At 42.7% G+C, this 26,598-nt stretch overlaps 1 protein-coding gene across 1 annotated transcript; it reads left to right on the plus strand.

Annotated features, from left to right (window-relative positions):
• Positions 1 to 1,074: 1,074 nt before the first annotated feature.
• gatad2ab (GATA zinc finger domain containing 2Ab) lies at positions 1,075 to 24,906 on the plus strand. Its single transcript, XM_073476197.1, has 11 exons — positions 1,075 to 1,206; positions 17,233 to 17,541; positions 20,820 to 20,943; positions 21,072 to 21,203; positions 21,420 to 21,491; positions 21,697 to 21,813; positions 21,941 to 22,141; positions 22,314 to 22,563; positions 22,694 to 23,085; positions 23,194 to 23,422; positions 23,803 to 24,906. Exons 2-11 carry the CDS (start codon positions 17,246 to 17,248, stop codon positions 23,934 to 23,936), a joined length of 1,947 nt encoding a protein of 648 aa, XP_073332298.1. The 5' UTR covers positions 1,075 to 1,206; positions 17,233 to 17,245; the 3' UTR covers positions 23,937 to 24,906.
• Positions 24,907 to 26,598: the final 1,692 nt, after the last annotated feature.

Raw genomic sequence — 26,598 nt, forward strand, 5'->3', positions numbered from 1 at the left:
CAAGCTGTGGCCGTATCAGTTGCCGGCATGGTTACTGAGCTGTGCAGTCCTGCTATGTCACATGATGTGCCTTGAGTGTACTTCAGGAACAGGCTGACCAGGTACACCCTGAGGATAGTAGTGTGTTTCAGAAAGGGACAGAGTCTCTCAGGAAGGTGCCAGGGGATAGTTTAGCACTGGACTCCCAACAGCAAAAGTTTGGTACTGCTGTTTCTGTTGATCCTGGAGCTGCTATGGGGTCCTCTGTGGTCACAGGAAGGCCCTGAGGGGATGGCAGCGAGCCAGATCCAGTGTAATGTGTACTCTGCAACCAGTTGTTCTGTTTCTCCTCAACTGTTGTCCCATGTAATGCAGGGTTATTGAACTGTTAAATATCCAGCATAAGCAAATACACCAAGTCAAACTTTATTACCTTCAAATGATAAGGTTGTATTTTATATTAAGTATGACCGAGCGCCCCGGTAGCTCAATTGGTAGACTGGGAACCCATGTGCAGAGGCTCCGTCCACGCCACAGCGGCCCAGGGCTCGAGTCTGACCCGCGGCCCCTCGCCGCATGCCACCCCCCTAAGCTGTCCTGTCAATAAAAGTCATGAAAAAGGCCAACAAAAAGGTTAAAAAACAAACAAAACAAAAGTATGTTTCATTGGACATAATGAAAAATGACATACTGAAAACCCCATTACTAAATATTCAGATTTACCATCATGCCTTATGGTATCCTGGCTTGTTTTAGTATACGGTGGCAAATTTAGGACTAGAAATGTTTATTTTCTTGGAGTAAAGCAAATACAAATAATACAAATAAACAGAGGAACTGGGAAGCTTCTACCACAAGCACAGCATTGTCACACAAGCACCTAATCCAATTAAATTCAGCAAACACTATAATGAAATCAAATGTGATTCATGCAGGAGTTTAGGTCCCCATGCAATAGTTGTCCTGTCTTGTTTTTTCACTCCCCCTGCACCCTCGGTCCGTCTTTCAAGTAGCTCCTGTCTGAGGAGTTGGGAACTTAACATTTCCGAGGTGTGTGTGAACGCAGCATGACGCCGCCTGTGGTGGCTCATTACATTATCTGGCAACCGGAGTGGCAGCGGACAGAAGAGAGGGGATCCCCGGGATTTTTACACCGAAGCCAGCTAAATACTGACATCAAACATCCGAAAATCGCGGGGGAACTCGGTCAAGCTCCTCCTAGACTTCGTAAGTTCACGTTTTTCGTTACCATATCAACTAAGTTAATCCAATATTTTAATTTCCAATTAAATTATGACGACGAAGGGAAGTTTCTCTGTCGGCGTTAGCTCTGCTAACGTAAGTTAAGCTAGCTAGCATAGCTTGATGTCAGCTAACGTGCAAGGTAACAGTTTGTGTGTCGCTCGGCTACACGCATACACCTACCGAGCACGGACTGCCAGGAACAAACCGCCTCAAAAGTCGAGGAATATTAAAACTAACTTCCCCGGCAAACTTGTGCTGGGATGCTGCAATAGTTCAGTAGAATGTGAGTAATTGTTTTCGTTTGTCCACAATGAAGCGTCGGAAGTCTTTCGCAAAACTGTCATTTGTGTATGTAATTAACGCTTCATTATTCGTGAATAAATTTAGCGACTGTCTCTCTGGGCATGCGAGTGTCCAGGGAGTTAGCGTTAGCAGGCTAACTTAGCTCGCTAGCTAGCCTATTAACACTAGCAGCTCCCTGAGATGGGGTCGGTTTCATTGTCTGTCGTGTATCGCTATTTTGGACGCGAACCGACATCCGAGCTAAATATCACAATCTATATCATCAGATTTGAAGGTGTATGTGCCCCAGTGTTCAGCGGCTTTTCATATAATCTCTGTAACCGCTTGATGACCACAATTGGCTGTTAGCTCGCGTTAGTTAGCCACTGGTTTTGTAGCCGGACAGATGGACAGGTTGTTGTTGGCGAGCCAAGTTAACGTTAGCATGAGATAGCCTGTTGTTGTTGATGGGTTAGTTGGAAATAGGTAGCTATTCTTTTGGGCAAAGTTGAGTCAGTAAAGTTTATGAACATCATAACCAGTATTGCCACCGGTTATTGTAAACCCGCCTGCTGTTCTCAGCCGTGGATGGGTATGATTATGGGTTTATGAGCCATTGATCTCAGAACTTTGTCAGATTAGCTCAACCGTGAAAAGCCTTTTTATGGAGGCGTAATGGTGGACGGTGGTGCCTCCGTCTGGGTGTGTGTCTCTCTGTCCACGACGGGGTTAGTAATAGCCATCACCTACGCCAGACTATGGACAACAAAACGAATACTTTTATGTTTTTAACGGAAAAACATTGTTTATGTAATAGATCCTATTCACCACGCAATATTTGAAATGAGATGTCTTATTCTCATGTCTAATGGGCATGCCCTACAACTACTATACTATCAGTTTCACGTTAAAGTCAAGTATTTGAACGCATTCCTTCGATATTAATCGTTTGATGTCATTTGTAAGATATATTATGTATGACATATATCTGAGTAATTAAGCCTTGTAGTGTCTCAGGGCTCAGCATTGGATGATTTTTTTTTTTTTTTTTAACAGACATTGCATCTAGCACGAGCAATGAACCATGGGTCATGTTGTTTGAGTGGACAAATCAAGTCATTTTTGTATTCACCTATCTTTGTGCTGTGTTTAAGCTAATCCTTACCTCTGCTCAGCAAGTGCCCTCCTGTTAGAGCAAGCAGACAGTTGGCACCCTTGGCTAGTAATGGGGGACACATGTCGCTTTGCATTTTATGATGGACCTTGGATTTGCCTCAGGAGTGGTGCCTCTTATGAAAAACCCTCCTGAGAGTGATGTAACCAGACAGGCATGACTCGAGATCTACTCCTATTCTGCTGCATCAGGACTGAAACTTTTCAAAGATATATCTGTATTTTCCACGAGCTGCTAGGTTTTTGTTAAAGGTACATTCCTCATTGTTGTGGTTAGGTTTATTATTTTATATTAATGTTGGTACTCCTTCCTCAAGGAGTGTTTTCTTTAGTTGTGCTGTGTAACAAGTTGTGCAGTTCAATACTAAATACTACATACTACTAATACTAAAGTATATGACATTTCATTTTTCAAGACAATTTATGAATGATATGAAAATAGAGACCACATCTGTTTTGGTAAACCTTGCCCAGACATGAATTGTGTTGTTTGTTTTTACCAGAAATGTCACATTCCCTATCATTAGTTTTTTGTTTTGACCTGTTCTAATGATCAACAACTATATTTAGGCACGACCTGATAATGGTGGCATAGCCTTTCTTGTTTTCATCCATCCAAATCTGGCAGTGGTGATGATAGGAGTACCTGTGTAGCTCACTGTAGGTACAGTTAACAGCAGTGTGAGCCCTGGTGAAACCACAAAGTTACTCCAGAATTGACCGGCCAGACGTTGTCAGTGTAGATGAGAGATGAGAGGCCCACATTTTACTTCAGTTTTAAAGTTCAAGTTTAAGCCACACTGACATCATCAGGAAACTGATTGAAAGTAGATTTGTTAGGCCCATTCAGACAGTGTTTGTTACGTGTTTATCAAATACGATGCAAAAGTGAAAGTGAAAATTGGCCTCTTGTTCTGTAGTTGCGTTGTGTTACAAAGTACCTGCCACACTGAGCTAACTACGTTATGCTATATATTATTGTTGAATTACTAGCTTTTCCTACATGTTTAAAAGTGATTGGATGTTTTGAGAGACTTTGGTTCAGATCATATGAGGCCAATATCACAAATTTCCCTCAAGGGGCTTATCCTTAGACCTTAAATTTAGATAAGAAATAATTTTGTTAATAGGAAAAAATAAGAATGGTCAGACATGCAATATGTGTCATGTGTACATAAATAATTACAGTATGGACAATCAGAAGGATAAAACCATAGGGAGACTGTAAAAGTTTATGATGATTATGGATCTGGGAGGACATCATGCAGCTTTCAGGTGTTGCAAAACAGACCAGAGCCACACATCTTCCTCTCCACCATGGAGGCCTGGAAAGAAGGCAGACTACGAAAACAAACAAGAGGCAAAACTCAAGCACACTGTTCACACAGATAGTAAAAAGGAAACGAGCACACAGAGGGAGAGACAATGACAACATGCACAAAAGGGAGAGAGACAGGGACAAGAGGAGAGGCTAAATCTCTGAGAGAATGAAGATCCAGATCTCAAACATCTGGAATGAGGTACCGACAGCCAGGGGACAGAGAGAGGTTCCAGGATGGTCAATGGTCCAGTACAGAGATGCCTGAGTGAAAAGAGATGACAAGGAGACAATAGGGAGGAAAGAGAGATAAGCACACAGCTTGGATGCTCATGTGCTTGTGGGACAACAGACAGAGGGTGAGAGAGATGGGAAGAGAGTGGTTTAAAAAAAGTTAACAGTAATCTCGTATACATACAAGGCATAAGAGGTACAGGGTCTGAAGTGATTTAAGAATAAGTAACTGAAAGTTAAAGGGAAAAAAAAATAGTTTTAAGTTTAAAGACCTCAACAGAGTCATACTGTCTGATGTCAGCAGGGAGGTTATTCCCAAGCATGGGGGCACAATACGAGAATGCCCAGCAGCCAGCAGACTTCTTTTAACTCTGGGGACAGACAGGAGACATGTATTTTGAGAACAGAGAGCACGAGGTGGAATCTAAGGCTTAAGGAGATCAGACAGGTATGAAGGGGCGTGCCTATGCACAATTTTGTTGTCATCAGAGATCATCAATCATGATAACGTATGATCTGACATAGCAGTGTTTCAACTTATCTGATCTACATAGTGTTTTTAAGCTCTGAATGCATTTTCTTGTTATTTGACAACTGCCTGTTGTTCTGTCAACGTCCCTGTGCGTTGCATCAGATGCCAGAAGACAGGAGTAGTCGTATTGTCCACAGGATCCCACCCAAATGCCTTGGGCAATTTTCGGAGCTCGAGGAGAGGAATCCTCTAATGTTTGACAGGCAGTTTCTTGTTTACCCTGTTGGACTTCATATTGACTCAAGCACGTGTGTTAACAGTGTGGCCAACCTGTCTTAGATAGCTGGAGGCACATGCACTATATAAAGTAAGTGTTGGTTATTGTGTGTTATGAAGCTAACTGCCTCAGATTTTAGTTGCACTAAAACCAAACACATGGTCAGTTCAGAGTGATTCATAGCCTCCACTAGAGCTGCAATATATCGTTTCAGCATGGACCTTCAGTGTGGAATAGTCGCATTGCAGGACACACGATTTTAATCAAGAGCAATTAACTCAAACATGTCATGCTACAACTTTTTTTGTAACTTGAGACAAATAGAAAACTCACTCCGTATTTGTGCACCTGAAAATTTGCGCTGCCTGTTCAGTTGTCTGATTAATGTGCACCTCTTTACCAGAGCTCATAGTGAACTGATTGTTGTGAATTCGAACTACGCTGTGAGTCTGCATACCACCTGCCTGTAAACGTGCACGTGACAAGGCTACCATCACAATTAATGTCACCTGGATGCTAGAGGCAGGCGTTCAGTTACGTGAGGAGACCTTTGAGTGCACGTTTCCGTCATCAGCAGCACCTCATCCCGGTGCTGGTTGAAAGTTAAAAAGTTAATGTCACAAGGCTCGTCCATGCCCCTTATGCAAGAAACGCTTCACACCCGCAAACAAATACACAGAAATGTTTGTATAGAGGGCTGTCTTTATCTCTGTATTTCCGGCATACAGTTAAATCCTTTGTTGCTTGAGTTAGAGACTTTTACCATCCTCAGCTGCACCGGGCTGCCTATTTATCTACAGATTGATCTGGAGATGAGGCATACATTTGAACATTGATAGGAATGGTAGATTACATAAAAAACAAAACAAATTAATTTGTGAAGTTTGTTAAGAGGCGTGTTGTTTTTCCCAAATACCACTCTACCTGTCATTTCCTCACCTGTCAATGCTTGCAGAGGTGTGGCAGAGGGCTGAATCTTTGGTCTGTGCACTCTGTCATACGAGTATGTTACCGGAAACGATGGCTACAGCTGCCAATGCGATGTGTGTGCACGTTCATAGCAGAAGGAAGCACTTCAAGGTTGTCAACTTGTCACTTTAAAGTTACAGCAGTGTTGTTTACAGCTGCCATTCACATGCATACCGCAATATACATAGTTTTATAGAGAAGTAAATTGTGCAAAGCACATACTGGACATGTAGCTGCCATAACCAGAGTATTAATTTCTTGTGTCACTGTTTGAACAGTGAACACAGTGAACTGAAATGTAGATCTATGAAAATAAAGTGCATATGCAAAAGTACTTATCACTATAGTGTTAACCATATGCCTGAAGCCGGTGTTTTCAACCACACTATAGGAGCACAAATCATGGCAAATAAAATGCACCACCAACTCAGAGGCAGAGCAGAGCGGGTCAGTAGCAGGGCATGTTAGTTAGCATACCTAAATGCTGCAGAGGGAACGCAACAGAAATTTCTCTGTGTAGTGATGTTTCACTTGTGATCACTCAGTTTGGTTTTGTGCCCCACTTTAAAGCACACAGTAATGATCTTCCTGGCATCCTTGTTGTTTACTGTTACCTTTAATCCATCGATGAGGACAAACGATCACAAGTAGGATCAGCATGCCTTTAGCATAACAACATATCAGCTTCGCTTTTCGGCAAACTGATAAGTGGGGGTTCTCAACACGTCACACACATGGACCAGAGTGACAGCCCCACACCACAGCACACGCTTGTGGTGTTTTGCCGCACCGCCGGATTTCATGTGAATGTACCGTATTTTGCCAGCCATGCTGCTCTGACTCATTCACTCTGCTGAAAATGGCACCCGAAATTCGAGGTAACTAGCCGTACTACAACATCTATAGGAGTAGAGGTTGTAGGCTATTCACAACCTGTTTAAAACATGATTTTTTTTTTCAAAATATCAATGTTTGGAGCTGGAAATCGATGCAGTATATTGCGAAAATAAATATTGCGGTATTGTATCTTATTGATATTGTAGCACAGCCCTACTGCTTGCCTCTGTCTGACTGGCTATTTAGACATCTATACATCTTGAAATTGTGGGAGTTGTGGCATGTGTTGCATTGACTTCTGCAGCCAATCAAAGCTTCATATCTCCAGAGCTATAACCAGCACTTACTGTGTTCGCAAGAAGCCTACTGTTGGACTTAGACTGTGTTAATGGGAGAGAATTGAGCCTCTTTGCTCCCAAGTGATGACCTACATGACCTGTATTGCCTGAAATGGCGGATCAGATTGGAATGAAGACTAATTGAAAATTTACAGATTATGGAATACACATTTTATAAAGTTGTTTTTTCTCAATCTGCCTTTAACAATTGCTTCCTCTGTGTGGCCAGTGCTGACATGGCAACTCTCGAACTCTCAGATCAGCAAACAGGCAGACCAGCAACTTGGATACATGCAGCATCAAGGCATGTGTCCAAGAGGGGACAAACTGCCCTGCCTGACTCCCTGCCACATGGCTGTTTTGTGCAGATTGTGTGTGCATTTATTTCATCAGTCATGCCTGATCTAATGTAAGGTATCAAAACAAGGGTCAGCCACACTGACTTTGACTGAAGTTGGAGCCTGCTAGTCACTTACTCAATTTATCCGAAGCAAAGTCATCCATTCCTGTAGAAGAAAGTGTATAGTTATAGACACTGAACGTGTTTGTAAAATCACAGCTGGGAATGAGGGACTGCATGAAGAATCAAGTGAAATCTATAGCATCAGGCGAGATGAGATAATGTAAAAATAGTTGTGAAATGGTCATCTTCGTGCTGGAGTATTGAGAGGAGGTGTTCCACACACTACATTGATTGTCTTCTATCACGTCACACTACAAGGGGAAAAAATGACCTGATTATCATTCCTGAAGCCCATTACCATTTGCACTACCCCATATTTATTGGATGAGTCCATTATCAGACTGATATCATGTAGCATTTGGAAGAAAATAACTTGCGTTACAGATCATATTTTTAACATCACCATAATGACTCTAGAATTTAATTTTGGTCTTTCTACTTTAGGCATGTGGGAGTCTCATGAATTCCTGGGTATAGTGGTACAGTATCATGTTCAGGCTTTATAAGAAATACCCTGCATTTTTTTTATATCTGTTTCCAGAAAGTTTCGGGCTTTACGGGATACTAGACACTTGAAAGGTCACTTTAAAAGGTTTCTACAGAACCTTCGTCCTTTGTGGAGAACAGCAACTTTTGCTCGATATCTGGTGGTAACAATGGATTCCAATGGTGACGATGGCAGAAAAAATGTAAAACTTTCAAATACACCTGTCAAACCTCTCCTGCAGCATAATCTACAGCTGCTTTGTTCATCTGCTCTAGAACAGCAACGATTAATCTTTTAGTTGACAACTATTAAATTAATCGCTGGCTATCTTGATAATCATTTACTGATTTGAGTAATTTTTCAAGAAAAAGGTCAAAATTCTCTTGAATCTGAATATTTTCTGATTTCTTTATTTCTTTAAAGTAAAGTGAACATTTTGGGGCAGTGGATAACATTTGGGAATGTTATGAATGCCTATTATGATGATGATACACAGCTTAAGGTTAAGCACCTATCCAGGTTACATCTACATTCAGGCACTACTCTGAATTTCCTGGCTAGGAATGCATTATATGTATTTTATTCTAACATTGGATATAAACAAAGACACAGTCACAATCAACTGAATGAGAGTGTCTGCACATATCAAAGCACCTCAGCCTCTGTTGCCATTTTTTACTTGTTCTTGTTATATGTAAGCATTACCAAGACCATTTACAGCACAAGCCCATAGGATGAAGAATCTGACCAAATATTTGGGCTTAAACAAACATCACCTGTTGATTGTGGGGGCTTTAGGTTCGGTCCAGTTACTCAAAAAGTGACATGATTTAGTAACCATCAATGACTTTACTTTTGGGTGTGGTAACAAGTGCAAAAGACCAAACATTCAGCCACACCCATCGATGACGCTGGCCTGGGTGTGGCCTTTTTAAAACAGAATTAACTTGTGCCAGGGATTGTATTTTAATCCTTGTCAGGACAGCATCATCATTTCTTAAAGTGGCTATCCTTCCGTAGGTGTGGGCCAGCATTCATACATTAAACGGGTGCAACCTATGCTCAAATATTCATGCCAGTTGTGATACTGAAAATTAGTTGGTGGGCATTGATTATCATGGTAATGAATACTTATAATAATACTTACAATAAGACTTGAGTTGGATTTTGAAAATGATTTTCAGCATCTAATTGCTGAACTCGTCGGCCAGTACCTTCAGAACTTCAGAGGTTGAAACCCCATCATTGTTGGTGTGTAGTCCCTGACCACTGAACAGCGACATTGTAGAAATTCAAAAAGGCAATTTTGCTCACTTGTTGTGTATTAAACAAATTACACTTGAAGCCTCATAGAAAAGATGGCTGCCATGGAAGCTGCATTCTTGTTGCCTAAACAGTCGCCTAATCAAGCCTAACAAGTTATGGCGTCATCCATCTTAAACAGCCATTCATGGGACCTCAAACAATTTCATTTTCAGTCCCCTTGGAAAATGCTTAGTGATCAATCCTGCATGGCAAGATTTTTGCATGCATGATTGATTTAGATGATGATGTTGTTGTTGTTGTTGTTGTTGTTGTTAGGAATTTGCTGCGTTTTTTGTCTCTTCTATAACTGAGAATGTTTAATGTCCTGTGGACTAACCTCATCAACCCCTACTTATGAGGATCTTCTGAAAGTCATGATTGCTGACCTAACTCAGAAATATGAGGCAAGTGTCCTTCTTTACCTGGTTGTGTTCTTCAGCAGTGCACACTGACTATTGGAACTGCTCAGCTCCTTGTTGTCTTGTCTGGTATGCTACATTTCTTTGCACCCTGTAAGTTCTCTTTCCCTCCTACTCTGGTCACTTCCTGCTACCATCCATTTCTGAGAAATGTAATCTGATAGCAGCCTGCGTGTGTCCTGGTCCTCCAGTCTCTATGTGGGTATAGGCTTCTGGTTTTACAGGATTATGGAGTCACCATTTGGAAACGATTTGGCTGAAATTGGAGATTAAGCCTGTCTAGGGTTTTTTAAAACATTTAGCGATTCCTTTTTATTATAGCTTGTAAACATTTGTGGTTGAAAATGAAGCCAGTGATTTTGTGATGTGAGGCTGAAGAAAACTACTAGAGATGGTTGATTTGAGATGTGAAGGTGCTTTGGAGCTTCGTGACGTAGATCTAACGTCATATGATGGTCAATAAGTTATGTTCTGTTAATAGTGTAAATTGCCATTAAAGATATGTACTAATTAGAGGCCGATATAATAACGATAGTTGTGAGTAGGAAAAGGCAGCTAGCCGATCAATCGGCCGATTATTTATTTAATATATATGTATACAATTAAAATGGCGATTATTTTTTGTTGGTGAAAACTGGACAGGTACAGCATAGTCATCTATATTCATATTTTAGGATTACTTATTTTTTTTTGTAACACTGTCAAAATTTAACAATCTTTGCTATTAACTTTATAAGAAGTTGAACATTAGGGCCCTCTCTCTCTCCCCCTAGTCCCTCCCACCCTCTCGGTGGTTACAGTTAGTTACTGTTACAGTGAAACTCGGGCTTTGTACAGTCAGTAAAATAGAGTAACTTTAGAGATGTGAAGGACACAGTCTTTAATTTGAGTTGAAAAGCTAGCTAGCTAGTCTCTCTTAGTCTACATTGAAAAACGTGACATTAATTAAAGTCTGTCGTGCATGTATGGCTGCTGCATATCTAACGTTAACGTACAGCAGTTACCTGTCTGTGTCAATTTGTTTACTTTAGATTAAGAGGGAGAGGGAGATTAAGAGGATTTAGATATTTTCAGCAGAAGTGGCCCTCAAACGATGATTGATTCAGCATATCCTACATGCAAAATGGTGACGTACTCCCCCGTGGTAGGTGGAGGTGGCGCATCCATCAGCAACTATGGGAGCCAAGTTCAGCTGATAACAATAGTTTGTGAAAAGTCCTATCAGCGCAGATTCGCAGAATCGGCCAAACCGATTAATCGGTTTACCTCTAGTACCTAATGGGTTTTATGCATTGCACATGTATGTCTGTGTGTGCTGGCCAAAATCCAGATAAGGTTTTGGCTTTGAAAATAATGCTTTTTATTTGTATGTTAGTTCTCAATGTTATAGAGTACATTGGTGTGTGTCTTGCGTGTATAAAATCTATACTGTTGTATGGTTTATTGTGGCTATGTGTTTGTGCACATTGTGTTCTCACGTATAAAAAGTGTGGTTTGCACTTCCTAGACCTACTGCTGTTGTCGTTGTCACGTTGCTGAGGGAGAATCCAGGTGGAGACATGCGCACACATACATAGACTGTGTGTGGCTCTGGCTCTCATTCGCTCACTTACACACACACACACACACACACACACACACACACACACACACACACACACACACACACACACACACACACACACACACACAAGCGTACACACCGAGGCAGTCTGGCAGATTCAGGGTTAAAGGCTTCCATTTTGTTAGGTAACACCCTAATGGTCTGATCTGTCAGTGGCGTTAAAATGGCAGGGGCTTAACCCTTGGCGTTCGGGACACAACCAGTAGGGGCACACACACACACGCACACGCACAAACACACTCTGGGCTGGCCGAGCCTACAACAGAACAACTGAGGAGGAGGGGGGGGGCGGGTGTGAGTGCGTGAGGCAGGGAGGGGTAGAGGGAAGGACGAAGAGTGAGCAAACGAGAGAGGGAGAGAGAAGACAAGACAAGGAAGAGTATTTTTCACTTGGGTACAGTTAGATTATGGCTCTGCTAACCACATGCGCTCTGCACCCTTCTCCCTCCCCCAACCATGGCACCACCTCAGCTGGGTCCCTGCCCCCACTCGTAGCTTGCTGAGCACAGATTAGCATAGGTAGTCTGATGTTTTCTAGACGATATCCCAAAGGAAAAGAACTTTACCCTTGATAGCCTGAAATGATTTTTTAATTGAAAAAAAAAAAAAAGCAGGATATGGCATGAAGAAAGCAGTAACCATTTATGGCGGTGAGTAGAAAGTAATCATCCTGAATTTAAGATCATCATCTTCTGGTCATATCTGCTAGTAAGATAATTGGCAGTGTGAGCGATTAATTCAATATTTTGAGGGCCAAGGCCCCTTAGCCACACAAGAAAAAGAGTTGTCGCTCTGCTGTCTTTTATTGGGCAATAATAATCCATAGTTGTATTGCTTTTATTGGACAGCATAATTGCTGTATCCCCTCTCATTGAACCCTAAGGACACAGCCTGAGTTTTTTTAAAATGGCTGTTAATGTGTTTGCTGCCTGGGTCCAGTCCCAGCTGGGAGATCATTACAGCAAGGAGATGAGAGTCTAGCACATTACCTGGGGGGGATGAGCCTTTGCCATTGATCGGCTCTCTATGAACTACTGGACACAATAGAAGACATACTGAAAATGAAACCTGTAATGTCAGTCCAGGTCACGAGATTTCTTTTTACTTTCAGACAAGTGCATCTTATCCACACTTAGCCACACTATGCATGCAGCTGAGAGATTTTGTATAATTTATTTAAGACTGATTTTAGACCTCACAGAGAAATGCAAATGTATTCAATCTGTTGATTGGAGAAAGGCATATATTTGTGTTTTTAGATGAATAGGCAGTAGAGATCTTCTCTTACTCCGTCATCCTGTTATTTTTCTATCTATGATCTGCTCTGCCCTTAGGCCTTATTATTCTGAGGGAATGGAGAGGGACATGCATCTACTCCTCCTCCATAGTCTCCTGAGAGGAACAGACACAGATCACTAATCACTGGCTGTCTTCCTCTTGTTATGTTCATTGCTGTTGTAGGTATTGCATTTATATATCAAAGAGATTTCATTCACGAGGTTTGACTGTTACATTGGCATACAATACACTTGACAATGTAGAGTTTGTTTGTTCAGTGTGTCACCAACATTATGCAGATATATAAGTATACAGGTTTATGTTAATGTTTATGTTATCAATCAAGGAACTGTGTGATGTAGTTGAAGCCATTTGGGAGAAGAGCAAAAACTTATTTTCCATCAAGAAAGCCTTTCAATGAAAAAGTACTCCCGCTAACCCCTTTTGGAGCTGCCATTTTTGTTTTTCGAACAAACAGTTCCTTATCACTTTCGTCACCTTCATGGTTGTCACACCTAAACCACACCCATGCTGACAGTAGTTCCTCACAGGACGATGGCTGGTCGGAGCAACCGTGGTTGAAGCCTGACAAGATGAATTTTGTGTGGTGTCCACAAAATTCAAGGTTTGGTACAAGCCACATTTATGGAGTAGTGCAGTGATCCGTTCTTGGCACAGGTCAGTGAGGTCAGTCAATGTATTTTGTAAAAAAATTAACAGAAAAGAGTGGCTCATGGGCCCAAGGTTTAGCTGTAAAAGGCACAGTGAAACATTTGCATTTAGTCAATAAATTATCTCAAAAAGCTTGTTCCAACTTTGTACCAAAACGATGAGCACCTATTGAGTGAAGTGTATTGGCCTAAAAAATCCAGTAGCAGTTGGGTTCTACAGTCAAGGTCAAGTGCAGATAATCTGTATTAATGCTTTTTTAATTTGCATAACATTTATACAATTTACGAATGTGTATTTCAGTAATTTCACAACACTTGTGAGTATCATTATATCTGTTGTTGCAGTTATCAAAGAGACGTGCCATTTTCCACTAGCACTTTTGGCCGCACCGAGTAAAACCCAGCTGCGCTGATTTGTTTTTCCATTACCAGTTTTACTGCGCCGGGTTGAGCCCAGCCGTATATGTGAAATCGGGCAGTTTTTTAAATACCTGGAACCTTAGCCCAGCCTCAAATGTTGTGGGCAGAAATAGGCAGAACTGATCCTGGAATCCAAAAAAAGCTAAGTTCGAGGTACCAATTCCCTCCAGGCATCTCCCGATGGACTTGAAGGTGGACAAATCAGACTTGTTTTTGAGATTATAGTGTCGGTTTCATTTGGTCTACACACTTGATGGATGGAGCTGTGGGAGCATCAAAACTGCCAGGAAGGCTGCTTGCACTGATTGATTCAGGATATTTTCTCTGTTGCTTACCTGGCCTTAAGAGTACAAATTCCTAAAGGATGCTTTGTAAAAGATTTGCTCCTGAGATGTACTGGTCTTCAAACTCAGAGATCCAACAATCTGAATTTGACTGGCTCAACCTGGACAGAGAAAAAGTAGCTTTGTGTCTTAGATAATGAGTAGTAATATTAGCTCATGTACCTGCGTTATACATGCTTATTCCTATGTTATCTCCTCTCCTCACACATATGCTGTGCAGTTTCTTTATGCCACAATATCAGCTTTAGGACGCCTTCTCTAGATGAACCTTCCACAGTTTTGTTCTTCACATGTCCGGGGGTTGTGAATGACCTATCACACAGCACGCCCTCGGGGCTCATATAGAAAACAAGGCATTGAATACAAAATGGGTTCCAGTGAGTGGTGGTCCTGAACTGAGGGCTTAGTGAGATGGAGTGTGATGCAACAGTGAGTATGAGGACACATCCCTGTGCACATCGGTGCATCTTGTGTGGGTACAAAACACTCGCAATCAAAACATATGGATGGACCGTTTTACTTGGTTTCCCTTCTTGTTGCTTAGCAGCAATACATCTAGCACATGAAAGATTGGATTCATGATGCCATCCATCTCTTCTGGGACAAAAGTTACCACGTGTCTCAAGACCTGGAACTGGCAACCACAGCCGTCCTAGTAACATGCAGGTCTTATACCACACTGTCCCAAAGGGTTACAGTCAGTTTGTACCTTATACGGTTCACCGCTACAGCGCTACAGCTAAAGCAATGTGCAGCCACCATTTCTACAATCTTAGGGGGTGAAGTATGGTTTCATGAGCACTGTGTGCGTTATATGGGCATGCACACACACACCCACAGACAAGCTGTCATCTCTGGCAGATAAATAGCCTTTGTGTCCAGGGATGGTACACCAGGGCACATCTGTCCTTGTTGTGTACCAGTGCAGGGTGCATATTAGGCCGCACACACTCGTATGCAAACACAGACCTGAATGTTTTAGCTGCGTTGCATTATTTTTGATGCGTTTGTTGGTTTAGTTATTTCTAGCAACTCTTGTGTCTTATCCCTGTGTCTTATCTGCAGTAAAAATAAAACTTGGCTGAATTGTTAGAACAAACTGCAGCCTCACTGAAGACAGTGATTTGTTCAAATTGCTGAAAGCACTTTCATTTTCCCATCGTAGTTTGCAATTCTTTTAATGCTTTGCTTTACAGACAACAGGCCTGTAGTGAATTTTTTTTTTTATACATTTGGATTCCTTTGATGAGTTATGATCTTAACTTTTAGTCTTTGAGCCTTGAAATATAGCAGAGAAAACATTTTAGGATGTTTACAACAACACTGTAATAGTATTTATCTTATTTTAGGTGTATCAAATATCCTGAAAGGTGTGTTTTGGATGCTTTTAATGTGTGTCAGCGGCTGTTGACTCATGTCAGCGATGCGTCCGCCTCCCTGTTCTCTGGTAGACACGTTTAGGAATGTCCGAAGACTACATAATTTTCTCCCCCTCCCTCCTTCTTCCTTCCCTGTGTGGGACGTGTCTGTGGCCTCCCTCCCTTCCCTCTGCCTCTCCGTCTCTCCAGGGGTTAAACCTGCGCCTTCTCTCAATCCCAGACCAGTTTGAACCGGTTTTCAGGGAAGCGCTGTTTGTCTCCACACGTAATCTTGGGATAGGGTCATGTGGAGCTGTGATGATGATGATGATGATGTCACGTTGGACTATAGAAATACCTTGAGTCAGCTTTCCAAAATCAGATATGGTGTATGTGCAATTGGTCATCCATTAGGCTATCATCTCAGAATCTTTAAATCTGCACTGATAGACATGCATTTTTATATTGATTACACATCATAAAATGTTTATACAAGAAGAGATTGTCAGTGCCTGTTCCATAATAACTGCATGGCCTACATTGGTGTGAGTGGTGCACAGTGTTGGTGCTATTTTTCTGCTGTGTAATAGGTTTTCCCAGAATCTTAATGGGTGAGATTTGGGTCAGCATCTGGGGCACTGGCAGTAGGACAGGACATGCCTATACACCTCAGGGTTGTCCCGTTTTGTACAGCTATAAGCATCAGCTAAATCAAACTGAATTTTCATGTTAATGCCTGATCACAAAATGTATAATCAATACATTTTCAAGGATGATTATTTCCTTAAAAAAACGTGTTTACACGTGTATGGATTCTCTTGTTGGGTTTCTTTTGTAAGGTCCAGTGGATGTCTGGGTTTAGGGTGAAGCAAACACATTTCTGGGTGTCTATTCTCATTTTATAGTGTGACATTGCTCCAACGTAGTATTTTATTTAAGTACACCAGTGCAGATTTGGTTGCACAACCTTAGTCCTCACATACAATAGCTGGGAATGATTGAGAGCTTTTGTTTAAAGTGTCTGCCATTCAAACCTATTAATTGACATCTTCACTGTGTGATATTGTAGATTCAGTTTCGCTTCCTCAGTCACTCTGTTGCCTTTGAGGCTGCCTTCAGGTCAGTTATCACTGTAGAGCTTACACCCTACCATGCTGTCGTCTAGTTTTATTGTCTCAATTTTAAATTGAATCGAGGCACTTAGAACTTTCTGTGTTCCCTACAATGGACGCTCCACATTGTTTACTGCAGCAAAAATAGGTCCCTGCTGTACCTCAGCCAAGGTTACTTGACCAACAGTTTATTTCACAAGACGTATAGGACGGCTTCTTTCTCTCTAGAGCAGTACTTGTCTTCTCTCTGTCAAAATCAGATTACTTGGTATCCTCTGGTGGCTTTGAATGTACTGACCATGGAAGATGATGGTGTGTTTTACTTTACACTCAAAACTCATGGAAACCTCCACAGTAGTGGAAAGCAGCGATTCTGATACTTAATTGTGATGCACAATATAATTAAATCTTAAAAATAATTGAGAGTTGCTATGATGAAACCTACACTTTTTGCTCATTTAATGAAAACTTCAGCTATGGACAATGTGTGTCCTGCAGTAACAGAGCACCTTAATCTAAACCGTTTTAGTTTATTTATTTGGCCTATTTGTCATTGTTTGTTTTCTGTGTTGTGATTGTATATACTCTGCAACTGTTTCCAACTGTGTGTGTCTTTTCTCTCTCCAGGGTGAGAGCAGCCATGTCAGAGGAGGCAGCGCGTCAAACACGCAGCCAGAAACGGGCTCTGGAGAGGGACCATGCAACTCATGCTGGGTCCCCGGGGGACACTGACAGTAAACGGGTTAAGCTGGAGAAAGGGGATGCAGCTGCAGCTCCCCTGGCCCTAGTGGGATCTGGAGCTGAGGGTGTCAAGCTGAAGAGCGAGCAGGCTGCCAAGGTAGCAGCCAGCATCCTAAAATCCGGGGAAGTGAAGGCCACTATCAAGGTGGAGGTGCAGACAGGGGACGAGCCCGTTGATATGAGCACATCTAAAAGGTGAGACAAGGGAAAAGATCAGAGGGCTTGATGCAGTCACATGCTCTTTTTGTGTACTGAACTCTTGAAGTGAATATTAGCTATGTTTTGCAGTGCTCATGCATAGGGGCTGAGAGCTTGTTGGTAATAAAGAACATATTGTTCAGTTTACATGATAATGTCAAAGTCATTAGTCTGTGAATACCAATGAAAGGGATAGCATTAACACGTTAGCTTAAACTATTGCGTCTATTCCCGTACACTGGGCCTCAAGATTGCATAGTCAGCCAACTTTGTCCACAATAAAGCCTTTGTAAGTATTCCCAGCTGGACAAAATTCACCATAATCTCCTTACACACCAGTTTGTATCTGTGAGGGTATAAAATGCAAAGAATAGTTTACTGGTCTACTTCTGTTTGGTTATGCTGAACTGATGTTGACTCGTCTGTGATAAAGGGATGTGAATGGAAAGCACGACTTCACACAAGCTGACAACTGAGTCACAGTGTTTTGTCATTGTTGTGTACGAGTTTGTTTGAAAACTTCTTCGGGATTATTTATGTGTTGTAGGCCTTGGATTTCATGCATGCATGCATGCACAGTGTCTGGTTGTGTGTAGAGATGTGTCTATTGGAGTTTCGGTTTTCTCAAACTTTGCACTAGCGAGTGGTCTGACAGGAGTCATACAGGAAGTCGCCGTGTGGTTGTCGACAGCCTGCCCCCATTTTGAAAAGTTTGAGGCTCCTGAGGCCTGGGCTCCATTTTCTCCCACAGCAGCACCTGAACTCTGCCTCACACTTCACACAAAATGAAGGCTATGTGTCACAAACTGGTTCCAACTGGCCGTTGCCATGGTTTCCACATTGGAAGGAGCAGTTGGAGGAAGGAGGGGTGGTGGGCGTGTCACATGACCACACAGAGAAATGTCTGATGTCATGTGACGTGTTTGGTGGAGCAATAAATACACACACTGATGTAATGGCAGTTAAAGTGGAACAGAGAGGTGATTAGGCTGGAAGTGTGTCTACTCTGTTTGTGGTGTATCATAAGTGTCACCTCTGCCCCTCGATTAACCCCCAGCATGTGTTTGTGTGCTTACTCACTGCGAGGTGATTACCTCATTGTTGGATGCCGAAGACTTTGTGGAGACCATCTTTGTAAAACTGTGAATGGAATTAAATGCAAGCCAAATTTCCCATCCTGGAAAATAAGGCAAAAACTGGACTGAACATGTCTTGAATGGGTTCATGTATAAACCGAGTGTCACCGAGAAGAAGCACAACCCCCTTCTCTTCTGAAGTGGTTAGAAATCTGTGTTTACATTTTAAAAATATTTGTGCACATATTCTGCAGGCCTGTTGTCTCTTTGTAGCTCAGCTCTTTCATACCTAGCTTAAAATGGCACTTAGCAGTGTTGCATCGAGAACCCGAATGATAAAGACTGATTCAGCAATCCTATATTGGGGTCAGCGTGAAGCCATGATCTGAGAAGCCAAGGCATGCAGTAACACTGGACCTTACATAACCAGGCTGCTGTGTGTTCTGATGCTTGTGTAAGCTGTTCTCAATTGAGTAGTAGCAACATAAGCTAGTCCTTGTCGTTTTGTCAGATACCAAGTCAGTCAAGGTGCTGGATTAGGTTTTCTGTTTGTGAAGGATGATGAAGCACTCAATTCTTCTCTAATGCTACTTGTGTCTGCCATAGTTTATCATATTGCATATATAGAATGTAAACAGAGCTTTAGAGGAAAACTGCCGCCTGTTCAGGCTTCAGCTGAGCTTGAGGAGTGTAATCCTTCTTAGAATAGCAGTATGCTGGAAGTGCAAGGGCCCTCAGCCATCATTCTAGATCTGAATGAAACCTATCTAGGCAGTATTTTCCAGGAAGTAGCAGCATAATGTATTAGCAGGGTTCGAGTATGTTCTTAGCAGCTGGGCCAAGAAACATAATAACCGTAAATATTTGGTTTCAGTTTGTGCGGTTGCTTTGTCTGCTGAAATGTTCATCCTATAGTGTAGGTGTGAACAATATGGTTGTTGTCATATAGTTGACCTCGTTGAACTGAGCATGCAACGTCTGTTGGGGGGAGCTGTTAGACAGCTGTTGAGAGGAAGCAGATGATAGCACAGAAACGTGTCTGAAGACAGGAGTGTGCAGAAAGAGTGTGAAGAACTGGGTCAGTGAGTTGGGGTATAAAAGATGAACAAGTAAGTAAGGATGGGGGGAGGGGTGTGTGAAGTAGTGACTGAGTGATTGACTGAGTGAGAGAGAGTGTACACAATAGGTTGGCTCCTGGCCATGTATTCCCCTCCCCCTCGCTGTCACCCTCTCCAGTGTCTCCAGCGGACCTCCGCTCTGCTCAGCTTGTGACTCTGGTGTCGGCAGCTGGGAGGGAGGGGAGAGCTGAGGCCCAGGCTGTGCTGATCCGGCTAGGCCATAGGCCTCGCCACGGAGGTAGGGGAGGGGTGAGGCCCTGTCTGGGTGGTAAACTGGGCCTAAGCTTTGAAGCCCTGAAGCCTCTCACTCGACAGCGTCTGAACAATTCTATAACTTTTAACTTCATGTATGCACACATAACTCCACATTATGACCTAAACCTCCATCTCTCAGACACGGTCCTATATCACAGTCCCTACCTTACTTTGTCCTCCACCAGTTCTGCATACTACTCAGAGTTCTATTTTTTTAAACATGCGGACCCTCAGGACCTCACAGGATCCCCGCTGTGATAGAAGCAGATTTATTCTTCCACCACACGTCGTAAAATTACAACCACCCCCTACTTCTTATCTCCACCCCTCACCGGATTGATGCATTTGCAGCTTGCCACTAGTCGCCTTTGTTCTCCGTAGTCTCCTCAGGAAAAGCCACTTAACATTTCAAGGTTTAAGCGGTTTCCCCTGATCAAAGAACCAAAAAAATGTAGTGAATTTGGTCATTGTTGTTTGTGACTGATTTTGCTGTGTCTGTTGGAAGGGAGAGAGTAGGAGGAGCTCTGTCCGTTGATGTTACCTTTTGCTGGAGATAATGGGTCGTTGCGATCTTCCCCTGCCGCCATTACTCCATTATTGATCTCTTGGTTCTTGTCTTCTTGTGTGTCCCAGTGCACGTTTGCACTAGAGCAGGGTGATGAAATCGTAATTATATACTGCCATCTACTGGATGTAAGACAACACTACACTTAAGTTACAGTGACGGTAACGGTGGTATTATTGACTGACATAGAAAACAGAGCTGGGTGTTGGTTGAATGATGAAACTGATTGTTTTTTTCTGTTTTTTCTTGCTCTCCCCTTAGTGTCATTAAGAAAGAGCGACAGCCACCATCGCCAGATGATGTGATTGTGTTATCAGACAATGAGCCATCCAGTCCTCTCATGAATGGTCACTCCTTCACGAAGACTGACACAGATAAACTTATGGTAGGAAACCAACAACCTTAACTTGTTGTTGTTCTCACAACATTTTTGGAGTAGTGAAGACTGACACAACTTTACATTTTACATGTATATCTACTAAGTCAACTTTTTATCTAATATGGTGTATATAGAAGAGTTCTCCTGAGGAGAGGGAGCGCATCATCAAACAGCTGAAGGAGGAACTGAGACTCCAGGAGGCCAAGCTGGTGCTGCTGAAGAAACTACGACAGAGCCAGATTCAGAAGGAGAGCACTGTTCAGAAGGTACAAACCCCAGAAGACTAAGGAGAGAGTTGACTGTCAATCGTGTTTTTTTGGTAGAATTTACAGATGCATCGGATTGTATCTTAAGTTTCTGCCAGTTTTATGAATTTGCTATTTACTAGGGTTCAGTTTTTCCCTTAGATTTTCTTTCTGTCTTCCAAATGACATAATCAATGAACACTACATAGACTAATATTATACTCTGTTGATTTCTAGGCGGCTGGCTCTGTAGCCACTCCTCCTCCTCTGGTGAGAGGTAGCATCACATCAAGCAAAGGACCCCTCCAGGTAGTTACTACATTCTGTTTGCCACCTGCCACAACTAGTGTTTTAGAGCCTTGGCTGATGTATGGTATAAATTTACATTGTATTACATTCAAAATGGATACAGATCAACTAGGCAGCTGAGTTGAGGCTTTTGAGGCCTTTGTAGCATAATGTTATAAAGCTCTACTTTGTCATTCACTGTATATTTCCATTGCCGTGTTTACAGGTGACAGGTCGAAGCTCAGGCACGGTGATCCCTCCTCCCTTGGTGCGGGGTGGGCAACACGTCCCGTCCAAACACAACTCTCAGATTGTCATGCCACCCCTGGTCAGAGGGGCCCAGGTAAGTCTGACGAGCTATGACACCATTCTTTTGAAGAAGTTTAGATTTTTTGAGCTCTTTGTTAATTTCTCCTCGTTTGCTCTCTCCCTGCATCTGTGATGTCTGCCTCTGTGTGTGCTGCCATCAGCCTATTGCAATGACCCCCCAGCAAATAGCCAGTCTCCGTCAGCAACAGCAGCAGCACAGTGGTTCAGGCCCTCCTCCGCTCTTGCTGGCTCCCAGGGCTTCTGTGCCCAATGTCCAGGTCCAGGGCCAGAGGATCATTCAGCAGGGACTCATTCGGGTGGCTAACGTGGCTAATAGTAATGTCATGGTCAACATCCCTCAGGTGAGGACACAATATACAAGCAAACACTGCACACTCATGTAGAGAAAAATTTCATATCAGGAACTGGACGTACCTTTTCATAGCTACTCTTTTTCCACTGCTAGGCAGCCTAACTCTCAATGACATCCTCATGTGTAGTTGCTGAAGTTGTTTTTGTTGCATCTGTGTCCAGGCCTCTCCTACCAGCCTAAAGGGCTCTTCAGCATCGACCAACTCTAGCATCAATGACTCCCCAGCCAGTCGGCAGGCGGCTGCTAAGCTTGCACTGCGTAAGCAGCTGGAGAAGACGCTGCTGGAGATCCCTCCACCTAAACCTCCTGCCCCCGAGTTCAACTTCCTGCCTTCAGCAGCCAATAATGAATTCATCTACTTGTTGGGGTTGGAGGAAGTGGTGCAAAAACTTCTGGAGATGCATGGCAGGGGTGAGAAGATCTTTTCTCTCAATCTTTTCTCTTGGCTAGCCAGTTTGGAGCTGTTGTAGTGCAAAGCTATATTGAATAGTTGAATTTATATGTTTACATGTAGCCTGAAGAAGCTCTCTGTTTCATTCAGGTAATCTGGGCCCAGCTGCCGCCATGGCCAGCTCCATTCCCAAAGAGCCATACACCTGCGCCCAGTGTAAGACGGACTTTACCTCCCGCTGGAGAAAGGAGAAGGCCGGGACCATTCTCTGTGACCAATGTATGTCGTCCAATCAGAAGAAGGCCCTGAAGGCTGAGCACACCAATCGGCTGAAGGCAGCCTTTGTTAAGGCACTCCAACAGGAGCAGGAAATTGAGCAGCGTATCCTCCAGCAGGCGGCCTCCTCCTCTTCCTCCTCCTCTAAAACCACCTCGTCCTCCTCTTCCTCACTGTCCAAGAGTGAGTTGCTGGTGTCCCAGCAGTACAAGCAGGTCAGGGCTGCCATGCAGCACAAATCTGTGGCCCACCACTCCATTAAGCAGGTGAGAATGGCCTTTGATTCTGTTGGTTTTCCAAGATCAGCAGCCAAACATCTGCATGTTACATCTGCACCAACTCAACACTTCTCCACTCACTGTCTCTCCACACAGAGTCAGCTGTCACACAGCCTCCAGTCTGCAGTGAGCGCTCGTGGTATGGCCCACTCATTCACCACCTCCTCTCAGCTGCAGAATGCAGTGACGGCAGCGGCGCTGGGCGGCAGGTCAGGTAAGCATGCTGCAGCACGCCCGCTGCACCAGGGGGCAAAGGTCAGCAGCAGCGCCAGCAGCAGTAACCAGGGCAACATGGTCGCCTGGAGGAAGCAGAGCGGCAACACAGGTAGATAAACGTGAGACAAGGTTAGGCAGAGAACGCCCTCACCTGTTCTCCCTTTCTGTTCCTCTTTGGGGTAATCACTCTTTTCTAAGGTGGATTCCTCTCTAGCGCTGTCACTCAAGTCTTTCTTCCCATTTTCTTAAGCTGGACCTTTTTTATTTTAGAATGACTTATTTGTTCCCCTTGTGTCTTTTTTGTATCAAATAAGTTTAGCTGCTGCAGTTTCACTTATATAGAGAAAACTATTTTGAAATTTCCACTCACCTTGCTAGATGCAAACTTCCTCACTCATTTTTATCTTCTCCTTGCACGAGCCAAATTACTGAGTGTCTAGTAATGCAGTCTTCAGTTCATTGACCACCTATGTGTTTGTTTCCTGACAGGTGTGACTATGGCCTACGTGAACCCCAGCTTGTCTGCCCACAAGAACAGCTCTGCTGTTGAGCGTCAGCGAGAGTACCTGCTGGACATGATTCCCTCCCGTTCTATCTCCCAAGCAGCCAACACATGGAAATAATGCAATCTTCCTCCCTACTGACATCATAACTATTACCCCTCTTAATATCAATAACAGCCATTCTCATTATCATTTCTAATCCTTTCTATGGACTCCGCCTCTGGCCAAATTGGTGCAGGGGAGAATCAGCCTAGTTTTTTGTTGGATACAAGAGTTCTTTCACCTCTTCCTCAGATATTTCTGCCACCATCTTCCTTACCTGAATCCTCCATCCCAAAGTGGAGTTGTGCTACAACAGCTTGGGCTTCTCGGATTCAAGGAATATGTCAAATAGCATTTGGGTACCTGTTTTTTGAGGTTTGGGGTTTACATGGGCGTGTACAATTTTAAAAACTTCTCTAGCGATGTTGCCTCTCCCTCTCTGTATATTGTTTGAACCACCCTGTTGCACCAAGAGGAAAAGATCCCTGAGCTCCCCTGCCTCTGGATTAGGCTGGGGGGGGAAAGAATAATAATCACTATTATACAAAATAAGATACTCGCCTTACGTCCTACCCCTCTCCTGTCTGAGCCAGTCAGACTCAGGCCCATGTGGTGGCCGAATATACCGGAAGACCTCATCACAGGGACTGTGGTTGAGCTTCGAGGACCATCCACGAAATGATAACTGCTTCAGCTTTGCAAAAATGAATAATAAAAAAAAAAAAAGGACTGTAAAAATGATCTCTATCTGCACACAGACCGCCTCTTCTCTCACAGCGTGTATAGTAGAGAAGTCGATGTGTGTTGGATTATTTTGTATGGCTGAATGTTAGGATTTTGTCTTTTCTTCTATAAGTCATATACTGTGTTTGGAATATTGTGCTCCCCGATAACTTTGGAAGTGGCCTATTGTCGAGGTCTGAATTTACAGGCTAATGTTACTGTTGAGGTGGTTTTACATCTGCTGGGTTCCATGTTGTGGCCTACTTTTAAATACTTTGTTTTTTCTAAGATGAAGAGGAAGAATAAAGATTAAGGTTTCACTGGACTCATGTAAAGACACGGAGCGTATGTTTGGAGGACTATTCTTATTGAATATTGAGAAGAAAAAAAAACCTTCCAAAGAACTAGTGGAGCCCAAATGGAATCCCTTCTGCTAGAAGGTTTCTAGTTTATTTGAACCCTCTCTGGATATAAACATGAATTCATGCTAAACTGAGGGGGTGTAAGGAATGTCATATTTTTGACATCGTTTTGCTTTTAGTCATAGGTTGTGGTGCATTATTTTTCTTCTCTAGACAAACTGTCTCTGGGTTTATTTATAGGGTCATATTAGTAAAGATATATGCTTATGCCCTAAGTTTGAATGGATCTCCATTTTAAAATGATTTGTTTTCTTTTGTGTGTCCAGTGGCTCCTGCTCACCTCCCGATCGGTCTGAGAGAAGCTGGACAGCTTTCAGAATGTAGTTATGCAAAAACCCCTATAGCAACACATGACATGAACTTCTTAGTCTTTAACATTAAGGTGTGTATGATTTATGTCAGGTCCTTGAATTGAGCTAACTATGCCTTTCACACGAGCTCTAGTGCATTTTTATCAGGTTGCAGCAGCACAGGATAAGCTAGTGAACAATATGTCCTACATTAAACAGGGGAGTTCCCATCATTGCTCATGGAGTTGAGTCATTTTATTAACCATGTGCTGTTTTCTCTCATTTCAATCACTGGGATGGTCTGGTTTCTCTTACCCTACTACTTAGAGATGGCTTAACTCACATATTTCTGTGGCCTATTGGAAAATGTCACTAAATTAAAAGTTACACACTCTGATGTGTTGATTTTAAGCAGTAAAATGTTAGTGCATATTTTCAAAAATCCGGATGTTTTACAAGCAATATGTTAAAAAACACAAACCAAACCACCCCATGATTTATTTTGTCAATATCCCGTGTCTGTCCCATTTTTAATCGTTTTCAAATTGATACAGCTGTGATGATCTCATCACTGTGTTATTCAAACATGGATTCTTGCTGCCCTGTTGGATTTGCGTATCCAGAGCTCACTGATTATTGTCAAGCTCCGTACTAAAAAGATGGTGCACTGCATTAGCTAACTGGGCTATCATCACTGTACATTTGGGTTTCATTTAGGACGATGCAACAATGCAGTATGTACATTTTGCTGATAGAAATACAAGCGTACAAAAGTTTAATTTAAATCGCTCAAGATTTTGTATTTCTGTTTCAAAGTAGCATCGGAAATGTTCCAGGTTGTCTGTACATTCCTGACAGGCAGAAGGTAGCAGCCCGCGTCTTGTGGATGCAAAATAAGCAATCTGGAATCGAGCCCATGATTTTGTGCCCTGCTAAGTGTAACCCTGTGCTGTCCTGACTACTGCCTGCTGCTGCTGCTGCTGTTTGACAACAATATCACCATTCCGTTTGTTTGTGGTCGAAGCTCTGCTAAACTGCAGTGCAGCCCCAATGGAAAAGAAAACAATGTATGAGTAATATTTGTTTGTTTTTTTGGATTTTTTTTTTCCTGCTCTATCAAATAATAATAAAAACTAATTTTAACCCCTCGTTCACGGCTGTTTGCCTGTTTATTACCTCTGCCAAGGATGTTTTCACCCATATCCGTTTCTTTGTTGGTTGGTTTGTCATCAGGATTACACAAAAACTACTGAAATGATTTCCATGAAACTTGGATGGTGGATGGGTCTCAACCCAGAATAGACC

The sequence above is a fragment of the Pagrus major genome, chromosome 11 (genome assembly GCF_040436345.1).
Source record: "Pagrus major chromosome 11, Pma_NU_1.0".
Lineage (NCBI taxonomy): Eukaryota > Metazoa > Chordata > Actinopteri > Spariformes > Sparidae > Pagrus > Pagrus major.

Excerpts from the sequence above, each read along its gene's own strand:
- gatad2ab (XM_073476197.1), top strand. The coding sequence starts at position 17,246 with ATGTCAGAGGAGGCAGCGCGTCAAACACGCAGCCAGAAACGGGCTCTG. Across the intron at positions 21,204-21,419 it reads AGGAGAGCACTGTTCAGAAG|GCGGCTGGCTCTGTAGCCAC; the intron begins GTACAAACCCCA and ends GTTGATTTCTAG. Across the intron at positions 23,086-23,193 it reads CCCACCACTCCATTAAGCAG|AGTCAGCTGTCACACAGCCT; the intron begins GTGAGAATGGCC and ends CTCTCCACACAG.